At 44.4% G+C, this 20,593-nt stretch overlaps 1 protein-coding gene across 3 annotated transcripts in view; it reads right to left on the bottom strand.

The window, feature by feature from the left end:
• ELOVL6 (ELOVL fatty acid elongase 6) overlaps positions 1 to 20,593 on the bottom strand; it is a 211,743-nt gene that overhangs the window by 18,424 nt on the left and 172,726 nt on the right. For all 3 annotated transcript variants that reach the window (XM_074589359.1, XM_074589360.1, XM_074589358.1), the window contains one exon: positions 7,500 to 7,631. In XM_074589359.1, coding sequence (XP_074445460.1) covers positions 7,500 to 7,631 — 132 coding nt within the window. The remainder of the gene's footprint in view (positions 1 to 7,499; positions 7,632 to 20,593) is intronic.

Raw genomic sequence — 20,593 nt, 5'->3', positions numbered from 1 at the left:
AAGCACAGCGTAACGCTTAAGCAATCCTTAATGAATGCTTCAGGGGCATTTGCACTTGTTCCTGTGTCATTAATGAAATTATTCTCAGCATCTAACATTATCTCAAGAAAATTTTAGAATAACGGTAATATTGCAGTGATTTAAATGATAATCCAAAAAAAAGTGTCATATCTATTTCTGCAGGATAAGTTAAAGATACTTACAGGATCAAATGTATCAAATTCGTGGAGTAACTGTCATGTATAGCATTGAAATGTATGTATCAGGAGCTTAAAATTATCCTAAGCAAATAAAGCCAAAAAGTAATAAAGTAAAAGATTTAGCAGAGAATCAAGCTAGCCAATGGAGCTAGACATCACTAAAGCTGTAAAACAGGCAGATAACAAAGTAAGCAAAATCTAAGTTACAGGAAAAGACTAGCATTTGACAGAATAAAGAAGGCTTAAAGAAGCTAAAAGTTATAATACAGCTGTAATGAGCTGCCCAGATCCATAAATTTAATGGCAATTACCGGCCTGGAGCCCCTGATCTACCTTCCTTTTTCACTCTCCCCCCCACCCCCCAGGGCAGTACTCCTGCAAGCATCTAGGGAAGTTCAGGTCTCAGGGACTTGCCTACAGTTGGTAAATAATAAATATATTTTATTTATTTGGCAGCCTAGGTAAGATGCTGAATGGCACCGGCAGGAGGCTGCACATTTGTTTAGAAGGAGATAAACTCATCACGGCCCCGTGACTTCGCTAAACCAGGGCTGGACACCTGTAAGCGACCCTGCCTGCGAGGAGGGCTCGCTTTGGCAGCGCTCATGAACAGGCTCGTCCACAGATGCACTGTTGGATCCGATAGGCCAGGCGAGTTTGCACCTCTCAGCGTTCTGTTTGCACTGTCTCCAACAAGCACAAGCCGTTGGGGGCGTACTCAGAAGAAAATACACAGAGATTTCTGTTCCCCAGGGATTTCTGCATGGGGGGGGGACCTTTTACCATGAACCAAGTACTGCAGCTGAGTAAAATGCAGAAGAGCTGCCACAGGGGGACAGACGGGAGGTTTGATTTCTTTTGAATAAATTATCTTCTTTTTCTCTAGTACAGTTCCCTTCTTAAGCCACCAGACAGATGTTCTTTATTCCTCAAATACACTTTTCAGTCTGCTTCCCATTTAAAACGGAGAGGAAAAGTCTAACTCCCAGGGGCTCTGCTTTGAGTACGACATTCACGCTGAGCGCTGGCCTGCGAGGGCTCCCGCGGGCTGGGACAGGGTGATCTCATGAGTAAGGTACAATTCAAGGTGGCAAACTGAGTGTCAACACTCTCACTGACTGTGGGAGTGGGGAGGGAACAGGGGCAAAATGACGCAACAGCTGCTTTCCAAATAATGTAGTCAATGCACTTTGCTACGATGTTCAGTTTTCCAGCAAAAGACAAACAAGCAAGCAAACGGTCAGAGTGAAAAAAATAAATTTTTAAAGTAAGGAGGCCCAGCTTAGCACTGAAAAAAGAGGTTTTTTGTAGGAATTTTTACCCAGTCCTATCCATCTCTCCTGTAAAGTAGCATCAGCCAGGTCTCACAGTGAATCCTTGGTTTACTTTTAATTAGGCCTGATTAGGTAAAACAGTAAAATCAGTTCACGTTCAAAATGACTTTGATGGACACAACAGAGTCCGCAGCAGTAACAGGGGAGTGAATGAAGAGGTGACATTTCAGAAGAGGATGGGCACAGTATTTTGTCACGTGGTATCAATTACAATTCTGTGAATAAAGATATTTGTCATGGGATGCTCTTCTTAGAATAAATAAGGTACATATTGGACATACATCTTCTTGACAGTACTTTATTGCTCCCAGTCTATATATTTTTATCACCTCTACACTGTTTTTTTAATGCCAGCTAGCATTTGTTTTGCAATGTATACATTCACCCTCCATAGCACTGTTTGTATTTCCCTATTGGGATTACAGTTCAGCCTACAGAAAAGAAATGTTTCTTCTTAAACTGTTAAGTCTCATCGAAGGGAGTTTTGTCTTCTCTACAGTCATTTCAAGTTTCTACTGTTCACCCAACTCTCAACTATTGCTGCAAAATGGTAATTAAAAAGATGTTTTCAATATCCCTTATGTAAGAAAATCAGCTAAGTACATAAAGATGAACGTGGTCCTAGAGAAATAGATTGTTAAGTAGGTATATATTAATCATTTTACTAATTTGCCTTCTAAGAAATGTCCTACTGAGAATATGCATTAATGCTTTACAAATATAGGGAATGTATCACATGGAATTGGCTTGCTTTTAAGTTTATAAAAGAGAAGATTAGTAATTCACCTTAAATGCTGCTTATTAATTTTAATGTTATTTGGCAAATATTGTTCTTTTCAGTAATTCATTTTCTCTTTGAATGTACTGTCAGGACCTTTATAAAATTTCAGAGTATTTTAAGATTTTGATGGGTTGCTCAGCAACATCTGAAATTAAGTTGTGTTTGAATCTGCATGGCAAGCATCTGTGAATGGCAGGTCTTGAGATGGGACATATATTTGAACTGTTTTGCATCAGTTTTCCTACTTATAAACACAGTAACTAGAATATATTTCACAGTCACAAATCCAAGCAATTGAAATCCTTTCTTTAAACTTGCGTTCAGCCTTTTCCATTCGGTTCAGCTCAGGACTGAGTTCCTCCCATAAAGACGTATTTCGGGCTGCCTTCTCAGGAGCCCTTTGCAGAACAAGTGCCAACCCTTCTATAAAATGCTGCTGTGCTTGCAGTAACGAATCCATTATACCAGTCTCATAAAAGCAAAAAGTGAGTCACCTTCTTCCAGTTAGCCTCTTTGGTTTTTGCCTTTCAAATATAAGGCCTGTTGCTGCTGGGATACTTCGTTTTTGAGGCTCCAGTTAGCTTTGTGGCGAGCAGCTAGTGACCTTCCAGCTACCTTTGATACCATTTCTACCACTTTGAGAGAAAGTGTTTCCCAGGTAAAAGACATTTGTAAACCCTGTATTGACAGCTGACTTCCACCACTGCTACAAAACATAGCTGAATTTGGATTAGAATCTAAGTGATCTCAGGTGATGACAATTGCGTTATGGTTGTGTGGTTTGGCGAGACAAAGAGCAATCCATCCTCTCACTGCACCAGTCACGGTCAGGCTTAGCCTCTGCCTACAAATGACTGCATCTCGTTGGATGTTTTAGCTTCTGCGTCTCCCGTATCGATGTGACAGTATTCCCTCCGTCTTCCCGGGGAAAACCACCTTTTACTAGTATTAGTTAGTGCCTTGGCACCGAGAGTTCTGTTGGCAGCCCCTTACGGATGGAGAGCAAGCGAAAATGGGGCCATGCTGCTGTCTTGTGTGAAGACGAGGCGAAGAAATACATATTTAAGCTCCTTGATAGCAATGCTACCTATACACAGACTCTACGGCCTATAAAAGGGATTACAAAAATCCAGCTGAGATGTAATGAAAACATGAATTAATGACTTAGTATCCTTCGGTGAGAGTCCTGGTCTGAGCTTTGCTGATTCCTAGAGATGCCAGCATGATACTTTTGATCTACTCCACGTAAGAAATTCAATGAAATTCAATGAACGACCCTAACTTTATGGTCAAAGTGGCATGAATATAAAACTGGCAACTCAGATTCGATGTGTTTTTGTGGATTTTTATCCGGATATTGTTTTTTGTGGATATTCAGAAATTCAGGGCTGCCTGTCACTTTGATGTGTACGTGAATCAGCAACAGTTTCCTCGGGGTCTTACGAGACTGAAAACTGAACTTTTGTGTCAGCTTCCTAACAGTGGGTTCCCGTTGAGACGGAGCAGCAGAGAGCTGCTCCCCCAGGACCTCACTACATAACTAGGCTGGGCGAAAACACTTAAAGTGTAGAAAACAAAACAAAAGAGAAGACTGAAAACATTTCAGGCAACCATAAATCTCCAATGCTTGAAACAATTCAACAAACCTGCTAGGGAGTAAAAAAAAACCCAACCCAACAGCCCAAGAAAAATATCCCAAAATAATTTCTCAGCAAAAGATTTCAGATCATGTTTTCACAGAGGTTTCCAAGTGAAAAGCAAGATTTACTGTCGGTGCTTCTACCGAAGTTTCACCGAGACGGGGTAACCTTATTCCAGAGACAAAATGTTCAAAACTAGTCGATGCTTCCAAAGGGAAATAAAGCTGCTTTTCTGCCTCAGAAATCCCGCTGGCTGCCAGTGTTGACACAAAACTCATTCGTGACCGAGCTCCTGAATGCTCAGCAAGCTCAGTAGGGTGGTGTAGCTGTTTTGTTTATTTATAAGCGTGGCAAGTTTCCTACTGTAGCTCCTACCACATTTAAATGATCTTGGCAAGAATGAGGCGAACGGGATACATTCTGAAGAAGGACCATGTCATTGCCTGGCAGGCAATTTCCTTTTTTTTTAAGCCCAAAACACATCTTTCCAGCCTCTGCTAAGTGTTACTATTTCTGAGGATATCTGAAGCAGGTAAAATGGTAGGAGTGCTAGAAGGGAGATAAACGAGGACTCCGGAAAAAAGCTTCACAGTGACCTTGAGGCAGAATACTGAGGGCTCTCCAGGCAGGTTTTTCTTCCTCAGTACAACCACTCACGGCAGACGAATACATTACTTAGAATATCTACAAGGTATCATAAAAACCATAGCATTTTAGCATCCCAGCAAGCCAAAGAGGAAGTCTTTTTGAAGTTAAGGAGCATTTTCCTGGATCCATGATACGTCTACAGGCAGAACGCTGGCATCTAAATCTATCTGAACTGACCTTCAGAGGAAGCAGAAATGTCTTTCAGGCCAAGCACATGTAAATGGAACACCTAGTTATGCAAGCAGCCAGGAAAAAAAAAAAAGATTCAAATTACTTGGGAAGTTTACAGCATTCAAAGTCTGGTGCAGTTTCCTAAGAGAGTCAATAAGGCTGGGAGTGACTGATGGCCCTAGAAAGGACAGTGGTGGTGAAACACCAGGAAACGGATTGTTCCAAGTAACGCTTTTTATAAGAAGTCTTCATCTCAGGTTATAATGAATATTCTGCATTTCCTCAGTTTTCCAGGCAAGAAGTCAAGTGGTTTTGTGTTTGGGTTGGTTTCGGATGGGATTGTATGTTACTATGGAAGCTACAGAGGTTTCATGCTCTGCCTTAATGCAAACATTTTGGGTCGTTTTTCCCCTTCCCTACTTCACTCTTCTGCCTACTACTCAGCGTCTCAGAAGAGCAAAGCTTTCTAAGCATAGCTGCACAATTTTCATAATCAACTGGTCCCCACTAGAAAATCCAGGAGCTTAAATGCTCAGTGCTTCTGTGTAATCCAAACATCTCACGCTCCCATTCATCCCTCCCCTCCAGCCTGCTGCCTCATTTCCCGACGAGCAGAGGAAAGGCTGAGCTCTGCAGCGCTCGGGGAACACTTGTGCCTGAGCGGTGCTATTTGAGCTGACGGAGGAAGCAAACCCTGCAGTGATGAATCCCTCTCAAACTGCGCCCTTCTGGCCACTGCTTCTCATCTGCACGAGCAGAGCTCACCTCAAGTGCCAGCACTGTGGGGCACAGCACGAGGGGGTCACTGCGGCAGGTTCATCCTGGCAACTTGAGGCTTCAAAAATATGAAGTCCACTTTTAGATTTCACCCAGCATCATGCAGCAGCTCACGCTGGCCATGCTATTTCATGTGATTACGATGGGAAACTCCAATTAGCAAGAAACAGACATCTTGATGTCAAAGTCCATCTAGACAGCACTTTCACAGGGTAGTGTGTATCGACCGGTGCACAGTTTATGATTTTGGGAGGAAATTAATTAGTGAAATTCCTTAAAAGCCCCACACTGTGAATGTCAGCCACAGACCCATCTTAAAATAATGTGATTTTAAAATTCATCCTAGATACCTTCTGCAAAGGACAGTTCTGAAATCACGCTTCCCCGCCTCAGGCTGGGAATTAAACTACAAATGCTCTGCACAAATCATCTAGTTTCTAGCGGCTACATTCAATAAGAAAGTCCAATTGCAATATGCATTTTGGGATCCTGCTGGCTACAAATCACTTTACAAAGTGATCCACAAATGACATGCCACCTAGGAACCAATTCAACAGCTGCTGAAATTCAATCATTTCTAGAACAAACTATGACAATTGCTTACAGGACCCTAACAGCAAAACCATGTTAGTCACACAGCCAGAAGTACAGCACCAAATGCAGTCAGATGAAAATTATAAATTTCCAGTGTTAGAACTTGCTCTCAAAGTTATCCAGACTGCTCAAAGTTTTGTCTGCGCTAGGGACTTTTTCCTTCAAAGGTACCAATGAACTATTAAAATCAAGCCAACATGAAGTTCTTCTGTTAGCATGTCCTAGCTGGATAAGACAACTTAGAAATACAAATTATATTCCCCTGCAAAGGTTTTAAAAAGTGTCAATGTGATAGAAAAATTTTGGAAACTCTCAGCTCAACCTATTCCCATCCTGTGAAAAACCATGCACCATTCACAGGTGCTCAGTAAGCAAACCTGTTTTATGTACTTGAGAACTAATATAATCAGTAATTATATATTGATATTAGAAAAAGATACAGGTATCGGTATTCGACAACATTTTGCAAATGGTTTCTATGCTGTTGAGTGAACTATAACATACTCCCAATAGGCACTGAAGGACAGGAAATTAAGGATAATCCTCAGGTCTTCTGTGTACAACACGTTATTAGTAGATTGTAACAAAAGTTTGTGTGTTTGTAAGGACTATTTTTACAAGCACTTGTTCATTCATTCATTTCTCTTCAGCCTCATTAAAAATTAGCATATTAAGGAGATAAAGTGGAATTCAGGTTGGTCAGTTTTACTCCTGACTTCAGCAACTATCAAGAATCTGAACATGACCCATACGCGGTGATAGCCAACACACAGCTAGAGAGATGTGCATCACTAAAAAATAGCCTTTCCCTGTGGAGCCCCCCTTCTGCAGCATTCACAAGCTCTTTGCAATGGAACAACCAGAAGCCAGATTCTGATTTCAGTTACAGTGGTCTGATTTACCTGTCAGCAAAGCAGTGACTTTAGGTTTACCTCACTGTAATGGACATCAGTCTTGACTAAATGCATCATATACGCACCCACATAAACGTAATACTAACTAGTAAGCGAGAACAAGACTAAAATCTTAATGTGTTTATTTCCATTTGTAGCTTGCATGGTAAATTTATTGCAATGATAAGTGCTTTTTCTGATGTTCTCACTTTATTTTCACCTGTGTTCTTCAAGAGGGTTACCGATTTCTCTCCTCTTCAAACGCCGTATGATCTAGCAAGTCAAAGGGGATCATTTCAATGGTGAGGAATGGATCAGGACATAACCCTGAACAGCAGAACTAAAGAAATGCCATTTCTGGGTGAGTCTGTTGTCGCATTAGCAGTGCTGTTGTATGTGAAGAACCCCAAACCCTCTTCATGCACTACTGTCAAAGGCAGTCGGTGTGAAGAAATGCCTACCTGAAGACAGCAAGGCTCAGGGACCAGAGCACTAGTGGTTTCCTCAGTTCAAATTTTGCTCGTTTGTTCATTAGGTGCCGACCACCAAATATAAAGGCAGCATACAGTGCTGAAAATAGGAATGATTTCTTCCTGCAAAACAAAACAAAAAACAACCTGTCAAGTATTAAATTAGTATTAGATACACAGCAGAGTCGCATCTGGACATAACTGCCACAAGCTTGTGCGCTTCCTTGAAAGGAAACTCTTTTGAAGACATTCCTGCAGCCCAGCTGAGATTATCGTTAGTGTGTGAACCTACATGCCTGCACACACGGACCCGGCCAGGTGCCGGCAAAACCGACCCTGAGGAATTTCTGAAAAAGGACAGCCAAATTTGGCTCCCGTTCTTCCCCAGTTTCTGAAGGCTGAACTTGCGTGAGGAAAAGAACAGATATTGGAGAGACCAGACACACTTCTGCAAGCACAACATGGTTGATATTTGAACCAGCTGTGGTTCAAGTTCCTTGACCATCACATTTTGTGGCTCATTTATCTTTTTCATATCAATTTTTGTTTCCTGCAGGCTCCTTGCTACCTGGCGATTCAGTTTCCCATTGTCTCCTCCAAGAAGGCACTCAAAGATCTTGAGCACTGCAACACAACACAAAGAGCCTCATCAAAAGTGGAGAACCAGCAAGGAGAGGTCAAGAGCCCCATTAAGTAGCCACCAGGCTGGACGGCGTTGCCCTACTGCACAAGCCCTGCCTGCAACGGCCAGTGCAGGAAATCCAGTGGCTTTGCTGAAAGGTCAAGCAGGGCTCTGTTATGGAATTTCAATGATACTCTTAGAATTGCAAGTTTTATTTTTAAAACTGTCTGATAGTAGTCCAGCTCAGCAATAATCAGCAAACATTTGAACTCCGCTACTATAACTCATTGTAAATCAACCAGTAGAGGTCAAAAATAGACTCAGCCTGGGATTCCTTCCCACACAGCACAATATTACACTAAGACTTAATGATGTACAGCACTAATGGTGGCCTAACTGGATGGGCGTATATTTAGGAACAGATTTTTCTCTACAAAGTCTATAATTGTATGCACAAGTATCAGCGGACTGTGGCTTTGCACCAAGAGGTGCCGGTTCTTTTTGGACCCCAAAAGAGAAAGACAAACACTCTCCAGAAAGTTAACTACTTCATTAATATCCCAGAAGAGGTGTCAGCAAGCTACAAGATCTTACGTTCCTTCTGACACTGGAACCCTGAGACAATGCAGCGTCAGACAGATGTGCGACCAGGGGATGGCACGCTGCCCAGACCTCCTGTCAGGAGTGAGGTTCACCCGCACTGTGGTCTTTACAGTTTTTATAGAATTTTTAATTGGGTGTTTATATGAAAGTATACTGCTTCACCTCAAGATAAAGTCAGGGACATGCTCTTGGTGTCACTGCTGATGCCCAGTAGGTGCCACCTCCAGGCTCTTCCGCTACAATTAGCCACCTGGGGGTACCCCATGGCACGGGATATGTGCAGTGCAGCACGGTCCTGAAGGCCAGCAATACGTGCAGCACAGTGCATGTCTGCACCCGGTACAAGGCAACTGGTACATGCATCATGAGCTCCACGATGGACAAGCGTCTTCCCATGAGGTTCGCAAAAAAATAAGAAAAGCTGCAGCAGCACATCTGATTGGAGGTTCGAAGAAAGCACATGCAGCCTTTGCTGGAGATAAATGAGTTTTATATGAGTTTGAAAGCTAAGTAAAAGTGAAGTCCAAAGAGACAGAGGCATATCAGTATGCGTGCAGCAGCACACTATTTGCTGCCCACTTAGAAACTCCTCTGTTTCTACTGACATGTTTAGAGCTCCGTGTTGCAAAACACGGGTAACTGCATGAAAATTCGACTGCTGCTCTGCACTGAGAAAGGAGGACCTGGGGCCTGCAGGCCCCTGGGTGAGCTTTAGCATCAGCACTGGCAACAAGCCCCAGGATGACCATGATGACCACAGAGCCACCGCCCTGTCACCTTGCACATTGAGATGGTCTAATTGCCATGGCAATGTTTATCATAACCAGGTTTTGAAAACCACAAAGCCTCAGCCCTTATTCATCTCATAATAAAGAAAAAAAACCATTAATTTTCACATCTATGGTCTTCAATAGTCAGGGAAGGGGCAGAATGACCACATTTGACAGTATAATTGCAGTCTAGCTTGGCTAGAGGCCAGTAAATATTTGTTAACCAGTTTGGGTGGGGATGAACCACCTCAAACTTGCTCATACCGAATCGCCTAACTGCTAAGACCAGATTTATGGGTTAGGGGACAGAAGCAGACTCTCAGTGTGAGGTTGGACCGTGTTCCCATCTCCTTCCCTCTGCAGCCTCTTCAGCAGGGGTGTGCAGAGCAGCCCATTGCTGACCTGCGCACGGCGAGGGAAGGCAGAGGGAGTGTGATGGGCCGTACCACAGGCTGCAGCGCTGTCGCGGCTGCCTGAGGGCATCAGGAGAGACATCTGCTCTGCATGCTTCTGCCCCTTCAGTCCTACAGAAGTCTGGGCTTCCAGAGCTCAGTGCAGACGGCAATGCAGACAATGGGGTATGGAGATATGCATACGCACGTATGGCCACTCGAGCCAGGTCACATGCAGGAGCCCCAAAGGAGGGAGCCTGCAGCCCCACGCCACGAGGGAGGTGCAAACCCCCCACCTCACGGCACTGCAGTGGGAGTTCCTCATGCCAGAGGTGGGAAAGGTCCATGCATGGACCTCCAGTGCAACTGAGAGCAGCGCAGGATGGCATCTCGAGCAGCGCAGGATGACATCTTGGCGCAGTGGAAAACACTGCAACACAGTGCTGCCACTCAGCCGCCAACAGGATGCGGGCTACGTGGGCTGGCATGGGAGGAGGCCGGGATTTAAGAGCAGTAGCAAGAGGTACTTTGCAGCAAGGCAGGCAGGCAGGAAGCAGTTCAGTTCTGGATCAAATACAGCCAAGAGTTGAAAGTAATGGTTTGACTTCAGTTCCAATTCAAGAAAAAAAGACGAGTCTGAATGAGGTAGCAGCTCAGGACTGTGCTCTGTTTGACTCCCTTCTTCCTGGGCGAAATACTCTATATATTTACACCAAGTAACATGTCGTTTTGCTTCTTATTACTGAAACTATTTTTTCTGAGTTCAGTCAGTCTATTGAGGTCAATGGTTACATTATACTAATTAGAACAGATAAATTTTAGGTCAATTTTAACAGCTTTGTAATGAGTTCAGCATTATTCGCAGCGATGTTAAATGGTATTCCCGCAGTATATAGCTTTGTATCGGCGGTGGCGGACACGAGATTTGACTGCACGCATGATGCGAACTGCAGAGAGCAGCTGTAAGCAGTTTCAGACAAGGAGGGACGCAGTAGTATTATCTGCTGTCAGAGGTTAGCACAATAATGAATAACGATTAGGCTGATTTTGAAATCATCTCTGTTTTGACACCTGCTGACAACTTTTGATAACTTCTTGCATCCAAGGAATTTTGACTTTTCCCCTCTTTGCAGCATAATAATAGTTAAAAGGACTGGGCAGTCCAGGTGATATAGTTATAAAGGGGTTGCAGAGGTATGTACTCTTGAGATAATCTGTTTAACTGCATTAGACTGGTATTAACCAGCTTCCTACCAGTGTTTTTATGATGGATTTCCCTGAAAGGTTCATGACTACAGTCCAGTTCCTGGGCTGGTGACACAAAGCAATGGCAATCCGACAGCATTCAATGATACCTGATATGGTTTTAGCCGAAGGAGGCTAATATCAAATGAACATTTTTAAAGACAGAGTTCTGGAGTTGTTCTGGAGCCCTATAACTTTTCATTACTATTACCTGAAGAGAAACTAAATAGAGCAGAACGATGACAAAAAATTAACCTTGAAACTAAAAGAAATTAAAAATCCCCCAAAGTAATTCAGTAGCAGACGTGCATCCAATAATTTCAACATTAGTGCATTCATATGTTTGTCTCCAATTCTGTTCTGCAGGGTAACACAGTAGACATAAAGACGGAGCTGCCAAATCCTCCACATTTTTCTGGCATTTCTGTTTCTCACAGTTGTCTCCCACCTTCCTACATTTTCAGACTTCAGGGACTAAGTACCATCTCTACTGAATACAACTCCATGTTTCCCTGTTGAAAGTTGCCAGCTCTTTCCCCCAAAAGGGAGGCAGGGGAGTTTTCGGGAGAACCTATAAGATGCTCTGATCAGGCTGGGGGTTACTACGAGAAATGGAGGCAAGAGTTTGGGGCTACAGGCTGAAGATATGAAGTGGATCTTCCAGGATGCTAGCACACAGGTGGCCTTATCACGAGGCAAGGGGACAGGCAGTAGCAGCTGACATGATGGGAGAAACAGAGGAGAAACGATGAATGGTAAACATGGCAGCAAATGAGGGGACCTGGCGGCCAAGAGATGAATGTGAAGCTGGCACAGCATGGAAGGGAAGGAGGCTTGAAACCCTTTCTCTGCTTAAGCCTCTGGAGGGATGCTTCTTGCAGCCATGGGCACACCAATGGGCTCAGGCTACCCATGCTGAACACAGAGCTTTGGTCACTCTCCTGCAAAAACCCCACAGCAGGGACATGAGATATTATCATCCCCTGGACCACAGCCCACGGATTCTGCTTGTCCCTCTGCACGGTGTGAACCAAAGAGAGGTGATGGGTTTTATCGAGGATGGATGAAGGTCTGTGCACTGATGCGCTTTTTAGAAGCTGAAATCCTTTATTAGTTCTGCCCTACGGCAGAGGAATGGAGACAGAAAAGCAGAAAAGGAAAAGAAGTATAACTGAGAAGAGGGAGACAGGAATTGGGGCTGATAAAGGAAGACAGAGGGAATCCACCCCACCAGGAAGGTGTCCCACGCAGGAAAGCCCACTCAGGCACCAAGAGGCGGCAGGGAGAGATTAGTCATCCAACCCCAGGCAGGAAAACACACCATGGAAAGGGGCAGCAAATAACCCAAAGAGGAAAGCAATGGTAAACAGATGGCTAAGGAGTAAGAACTCCCGACTCCCCCAGAAGTGCATTATTTATAAAATACTGAAAGTATAGAAATTACCACAGCAGTCTAAAAGAAGGGGCCAAAGCCTGAGGGTGAGCCTCACGCACAGCAGCGTGAGACATCCCGGCGTCTGTGAGGCAAAGCGAAATAGCCCTGAACGCTGCAGTGCCGCTGAAGGAGGTGGTGTAGCCCAGACGCACTCTTGTCATTTTTGCCCCTGAAAATAGCAGCCTGAGTCATTATTGTAGAGTTCTCTGATGTTAATGAGTAAACTGAAACAGATACAGATATAGGCTGTGAAATTTAGTATTTCCATAGAATAATAATATCCATTTCTTATAGAAATGCACAAAGGACAACCTTGTCTTTTAACTATCCTCTATCATGTAGTAGAGGATTATCCCCATAACAGCATTCAGTAGGGGAGTAGTAAAGTGAACCAGCATTATCCTCTTCTATTTACATTCTATAGAGTTTTAAAAACTTTTTTTATCAGAGGTCATTCTTAAATTTATTACTACTTCTGCATATGCCGTAAAGGGAGCACAACAGGTAAAAATACACAACACTGCAGTTGCCAGAGCAGAGTGCTTCTGGCAAGAAAACAGGCAATTTCAGGCTCTCAGTATTTTTCTTCTGGCCTTCTTCCTCACCATTTTATTGACTTTAAAAAATAGATTTTACTGAAAAAAAAAAAAATAAAACCAGGATGCTTGATAAGATGAAAGATAAGGCACTTTCCTTACTTGTTTCTCCCATCTTTCAACAGAAAACAGCAACCACTTGTGTTTATAATTGAAACTCTTAACTTGAGAGTCTAATTAAAGTGCTTTAACCTGAACCAGTGTAAATCACACAGCATACCCGTGTCCACGGCTCACAAGCAATGGCGGATAGCCTTGGCAAAGTTACTTTCTCTCTGGTGCTTATTTAAAAATCACACATTCTGTATGCATAAAAAAGGGTGTGAAAACGCTTCTCAGTCTCTCAGTGTTTCTACCTCAGAAATACTGTCAAAGCAAACCTTTCTCTCCCTCTTCCCAGATATAATTTTGACAGAAACAGCAAGAAGAGATCCAATGTGTGGGTATGCCAGATCTGCATATGAAAATATAATGCGTACTCCTGGCTTTTACTTGGGTTTCTGCAGGTGTTTGCCACTGACTGTACCAGCCTTAATAACAGAGAGAGAAGGACATGCAGAAGAGGAAGACCTGTCAGATATACACATGCTAACATAGTCTGATTTATTGCTACTGCTCATAGCCTTTGATATTTATATTTAAAGCTGCAACGACGCCAGTCACACACACGGGTATGTGACTCACTGATGATGGTCTTTGACGTAACAGGCCATCAGAGAGTAAACAGGGATGTATCTCACAGCAATCATCTGATCCCTTGATTTCTAAAGCCTGTCTCTCAAAAGACCATTTCAGCCACCTCGTGACAGGTACTGCCACAATCACAGGCCTATGCCCCCCCAACCCCGGGGCCAGGGCAGCCCCCCAGGCACCCCTCTCCCTGCTGGGAGCAAGAGAGGAGCAGTCAGTGCCCCGGCAACAAAATCCCAACCAGGGACTGCCATTCCCCCACATCTGCCTTTTCTCTGGGGTCCTGTTCCCATCACCCAATTCATGGTGCTACTGACAGACAGCACCTGTACCATGGGCCCAACTCCTCAACCCATGGAAAGGAAGGGACCATGGCGTTGGGAGGCTGCTGGAGGGACTGTCCCAAGCTTGACTTGGCTGAAAAGGATGGAGGAGGAGATGGACTTGCGTGTGCTCTCCTTGCTCCATGAGTGCTAACAGCTGAGCCGAGGCATAGCCTGAAGCCCAGGTTGGAGTGGGAAGGGTGAGAGCTGCAGGGGCAGCTACCTCTGAAGTGCAGAGGAACTGTTTTTTTGCGGTATGTCAGCCCACTGCGGTCCAGCTGGAGGCCTGGCTGGAGACAGCCCCAGTTCCCCACCAGCCAACCTACATGGGCAGCCTCCCTGGGGAGCAAGGGGCTGTGTGCCCACCCGAGCCGCCCCCCACATCGCATTCAATCAGACCTAGGAGCAGGAAAGCACCCCCCAGATCATGCGGTTGCCAGGGCAGGCAACAGCCCTAAAATTACAGAGACAAGAAACAAGGGCTCGGCCACGTGGAGGCACAGAGGAAGGCGGCTCATGTCCTGCACCTCCCTGATGGTGGCGTTTATTTTGTTGAAATGTGTTCGCCAGCAGTTTGCCACACTCATGCACACATGTAGAATATACATGTTACAGAGTATTAGCCATAAACTAAAATGTGTGCAACTAGGGATGAAAAGAGCAGCAGCAAATTGTTCTTGCTTTCTCTTTGTAGTGGGAAAATGTAAGAGAAGTGTAAGAGAGAGAAAATGAAGTTAAAATTCAGGGACAATTTTTTTTTCAGATAGAAGAGGCAAACTCAGCTCTGAAGTATATGAAGTCCCTGGGTCTTTATAAGCCTCATATAGATTTAATGGAACAAATCATAAACTCTTAAAAACCCATGAGATGACAAAATCCCAAATATAAGCAATGTCACAAGAGAAAATTACCCCTTCAAATGGAAAGCGCTTCAGAAAAAAAAACACAAAACAACCTCCAAAACTTCGGCTTTTGAAACCAGCTTGCCAAAATTTTGTTATCACTGAAGGCAAAACAGCTTCATCTCTGTCTCTGCCCTGGATTTCCTCCACTTTTAAATTATGCTTTGAATGGGGACCCACCCAGTGGAGACGGCAGGTGATACTAGTGTGCTTGCAGTGATGACATTCATCCCTAAGTATCCACCTCGCACAGACAGCCATGGAAGTTGCCGCCCAGTGGGATGGACTATGGGGTGATCCCCATCGTACCCTCCTGCCTAGCTGATGCTGTTCAGCCTGTGCCAAAGCCTGCGTCACCCCATCTCCAATACCTCCACTCCTTCCCAGGGATGGACCCAGCATCTGACCTCACTGTTACTGACACTGATCATAAGTAACAACCATTTTTGCACAACTGCCCCCCAAGATTTACGTCACCAGAGCTAAGAATTGAGTCTAGTCCCATAGAGAATCATAGGAGCCTACCGGCAAAATGATGACCATCCCTGTCCCTGTTAATAGTCTCCACAGCAGGTCGGTGTAGTCAGAGAAACTGCTTCTCTACTGGGAGCCTCTGCTAAATCCATGTAGCACTCTGACAACATACCTAGCTCTTAATACAAAGACTTGGGGTTATAATAAGTGACAGAGTGTCTTGGTGTCCCCTTGGACCCACCATGGGTTTCTCCAGGCTCTGCTGGGGCTTTCAGGCAGTCGGTGGAGAGATGGCAGAGAGCAGGGAAGCTAATGTAGGTCACGAGCACCGCAGTTCTGATGAGAAGCTACAGTACTTTCACTTTTAATTTCATCAATGTAAATTTAAACCTCTGGCCTCCACAGTAAAAACCTGGAGCTAGTAAACACAATCGCAACTGAACTTGGGGACTACTAACCTACATCTCTCCCAGCTGAAGTCATTCTGTTTGTACCCATGTGTCACCTGAAAGCAGTTAATGAAGACGCTAGTGGACGCATGTCATACAGGCACAGCATGAAAATAACTAGATCTCTGCATTGCCTTACTCATTTGATCTGCTTTATCTGATCAAATCAATCAATGGTTATGACATTGAGTAAGTTTACACATAAAGGAGTACATCAACCTAAAGCCTTCAGATCCAGGAAGATCCCTGAAGCAATTCACAAATGTTATTTATATAGACAAGTGCTGTTTTCTTCACTGCTATGGGGATAGATATTTATTTACTTAACAGGACAAAACACAGCACTACAAGTAGCACATCAATAAGAACACTTTACTAAAGCTACCTTTGCCGCTACCTCTGCAGGAAAGGCTATGCACCGGAGTGGCACGGTCAGGTCGCTCCACCACTGCAAATGCAACTTGTAAACAGTCTTGGAAATAACGTCTGTTGGATCTCAAAAAATATTTACGTAGGAAAAAAAGCCGTTATTCAAAATGAAACACGGAAAATGCAGGGACTGCAAGCAAGCAGTGTGTTGTTTTTCTGTCTATCCGCCCTAAAAGACATTCCAGCAGACGTTGCTCCCATCCAGCCTTCTGCAATACAACCTCAGAAAATGATGTTGCTACAACTGCCAGGGGATTGCAAAACACAAACAAACAAAAACCGTTCTGGTTTTCCTGAGAGCGTTCCCAGCCAAAAAAAAACATGCAACGTTCTCCCGTGGAGCAGAGGGCAACCTTAGAAACAGGGCAGACAAAAGTCACGTACAAATAAGCCCTTACAACCAGGGCTTGGTGACCACCTTATGGAAAGGATCACTTCATGACTCTTTCAGTACCGGGAAAAAACAAATTATCCTGGAGGAAACCAAACTGAGAAAAATTTATGCTGAATATTATGCTGAAAAGCATAATAAATCAGAATATACACTTACCACCCTTCTCCTCCCCATCTAAAGACCTAAAACCATATAGACTGACTGGAGCAAGCCAGCAATGCCATTCTGTGGCCTAGGTCTGATTGGAAGGGGATACCGGTACCAGTGACACCGCAGTAAGGGAAGCGCTGAATAAAATATCTTGCTTTCAAACCCTGTAAATGTTCGCATACCCTGTGGAAGAGAAGGGAGCGAATGTAGCTCATAAAAAAGGACCTTTTGGTATAGAAGCAAATGAAAGAATATTTTCTGGCCACCCTTAGCAAAGAAAAATCAGGTCATCTGGAGAACAGCTGCCTGCTCTGACTGGTCCCACAGCACTTTTTGATACATGATGTCAAGGACTACTTGATGTATCTAATAAAATCTTCAAGGACATCTGACCTTCGCCTAGTGCCGAAAGATCAAGTGACAAAGGATGCTAATGGAAATGCTGCAGCGAACCTGGACCTAACTCTTGACCGATAGGAAACTAGCAAAATCCAGGACAAAAAATGGGGCAATCTTGCCATAACCTTTTCAACCACCTCTCTAAAGCGAAGAGCCCTGCCAAACAGCCATTTTCCATCTTAATCAACTGGGAAGCAGGTCAGGACAAATACAAAGGTGTTTCAGCAGCGCTTGAAACTTGCGACAGGGAGCATCTGGGAGCAGCGAGGAGGCAGGTTGACACGTTGCTACTTCCTTACAGCAGCTTCGCTGCTCGCTCGATGCTACGTTATCATTCTCAAATGGCATTTTCATGCACTAAACCTCGCCACTACTTACGTAAGAATTTCATGGTTTTCATTCCCAGTGGAGGCTTCAGCCCCCAGACTGCTAATAAATTTCCCAGTACTTCCAATCCCTCACTATTCTCATGTCATTGGCAATGACCTATAGCTTCTTCCTTAAATCCAGAATCGCTCTACTTGAAATCAGTCAAGGCAGTACCCTTAAGGCAGACCCCTTCAAAGATAAAGGAAGAGGCAAACTGGTCTGAATCCAGCTAAAATTATTTGAGGAGAGAACATAAAACACCATGAGAAATACTTCATGCGATAAACCGGTAGAAGTAATTTTCTAATTACTGTCAGAGTTTTCAGGATCCGATCCAGACAAAATTTAAGAGGCAGGATGACATTGCTAAACTTGTCATGGAAATGAAGATGGGAGAGAGGAACGTAGCAAACACTGTACAATCACCAGCACCCATTCCTCGAGTAAATATCACAGCCTGGCTGTTTTTCAGGCGTTTCCTGCAGACATCCCACTTGCAGTCCTGAACCAGCCTGGAACAATAGGAATAAACCAGCAGGAGTGGCACAAGGCAGTACAAAGTACACGGCATTAATGTAGCTTATCTCTATTCTGTCAACAATACGTTTGTGACGGTTTCTTCTGGCCTTCCACCTCTGCCTACAGCTTCACGCCTGGCACAGGCACCCTCGTGTCTCTCTCGAGGTGGCACGACCCGCCAGCTCTCCCAGACCAAAGGGTCTGGGTCTCTCTTTTCTGCTTCCAGACACGAGGGCTCAGCTGAACGCATCCTGGCCTTAGCCACCCCCTCACCTAATTAGACGGAATACTAAACTGCTTAGCAGTATTTCACTTTCCATCGCAGTATAAAGAGCCCAGGTTACTAAAGGATTAGCAAGTGTAACATTAAAGTGTTACATACACACAGAGAGTTGCCTGTCCTAGTCTCTGCTAAATCTTGGTCACAGGGGACCTGTTAAAAGACAGGAGATGCCAGAAGGAAAGACGCCACGGACAAACACGGCAATGAATCCGGACTGCGATGGAAGCAGCTGCATACATGACACCGCAAGAAGGAAAAGGAGCATTCACCAGCAGCGAGCAGTAATTGACATTCAGCTCTTCTGGACAGACAGACAAACAGAGCAAAGGGAAGAAATAAATAAATTTTTAAGCAATTCAAATACAACAGTCAGAATTTAATGGCCAGGGTTGTTAGGGGGCAAAAAGGAGTACCAGATTACTGCAAACGTATAGGGAAGCCTGATAGCGTGTCAGGGATACTGTTTCTGACTTTTTTAAAAGAGAAAGTAGGCTCCCATGAAGGTAGAGAAATTAAATAAATTATCTGACCTTTGTTTTTTCCCAAAGGTCGCAAAACCAAAATTTGTTTTACATCTCCAAACATATTCCTTTTGCTATTCTTTTTCATAATTGGATTGTCCACCACTGATTACCTCCGTAACCTGTGGGGGTTTTGCTCAAACTTCTCTCCATGGCAGGTTTGCTAACTTATGGCTGGCCTACGAAGAAGTAAAAAGTCTGTTCTAGTAGAAAGCCAGGCTACTCCTAAATTAATTTCCATATCACCCAGTTAGTACAGTAGAACACCTTCTATTCTCATCACCTATTCTTACCACTTTCTTTCATGCAGCTGTTGGAAGACCACCGATAAATCTGCCTCTTGCATCTGCCTGCTGTCTCTGTCAAGCTATAACCAGATGTCATAATTACACACGGACCTGTTTACGTCAGTATCTCCTTCAAGGATGCTATGGTGCTCTGTTTCTTCTTTCATTTGCAAAGGGAACACAGGAGTCCCTTGGCACCTGTGTACAGGATCTGGTGGGCAACAGAGAGGGGGAAGAAAGTGATCTTCCCAAAGATAGTTTTTTCCCAGAGGATGCCCTGCAGTGCTCCAGCGCTTTGCAGCGCTCGACTGCAGCCCGTGCCAGCAGCTGAACCAAAAAACCGCCCAGGCACCCGTCACCCTCGCTGCCCCTGCACCCGGCGGCCCCGTCACAAAACTCACACATGCTGAGACGGGGCAATCTCGATGCCTTCTTGCTAAAACCAGTGCGATCCAAGCACCCACCGCCATCTCCACAAGCTGGGAACTCCAGTTTCTGTGCATTAAATACACATGAACAACAGCTTGCTTTTATAAGAGTCTCTCCTTGGGAAAGGCAAATGCTACCTCTTTGAGGTCGGTAATGATCAACACAACTGCATATTTGCCACCCAGCTAACCTAAGTGCCCAGAGAAAAAGTTGTAACGCTGTGTGTTCAACAAGTTTCTCCACTTTCACGATCCCCTAGAGCAAATGGCAGTTTGCTAATGTTTACTGCTTTCGGGTTTGGTTGGTTTTTCTTTTCTTTTAGCTGTAGCCCACTTTGAGATTCACAAGTGTAAGCACACTATAAATGCAGATCAGAGAGTTTCACAATTGCTCTGGACCAAGATTTCACTCCAGCAAGTTTTACAAAAGGCAGCCAGTCTTGAATTCAAAACGCCAAGGGGAAGGAGTTTACTCATATTTTAGGGACCTATGCCAGTGATTCCCCTCCCTCCCCATTCCAAAGTTTTTTCTACTTTATTTTAATTTCTCTGGCTCACTGGGACTGTGGCCCCCTGAAAACAAAAATATTTTGGAGATCTTGACCTCTACCAATGGTGACTTACAAACACAGACGTGTGCCCCTGTGTTTGCCTGCATCTTGGTGGCAGCACTGCTGTGTTGGGGCCAACCCGTACCCGTGCTGAGAGCCAGCAGCAATGGTCTTGCGTACAACCTCCGATTTGCTGCTTTCGGGCTCCGAGCTGCTCTCTCCACGCAGTCAGCACGGTGCAAGGGTCCACCGGC

This window comes from Larus michahellis, chromosome 5 (genome assembly GCF_964199755.1).
Source record: "Larus michahellis chromosome 5, bLarMic1.1, whole genome shotgun sequence".
NCBI lineage: Eukaryota > Metazoa > Chordata > Aves > Charadriiformes > Laridae > Larus > Larus michahellis.
The sequence above is the reverse complement of the archived record's forward strand: the minus strand, read 5'-3'. Positions and strand labels throughout refer to the sequence as shown.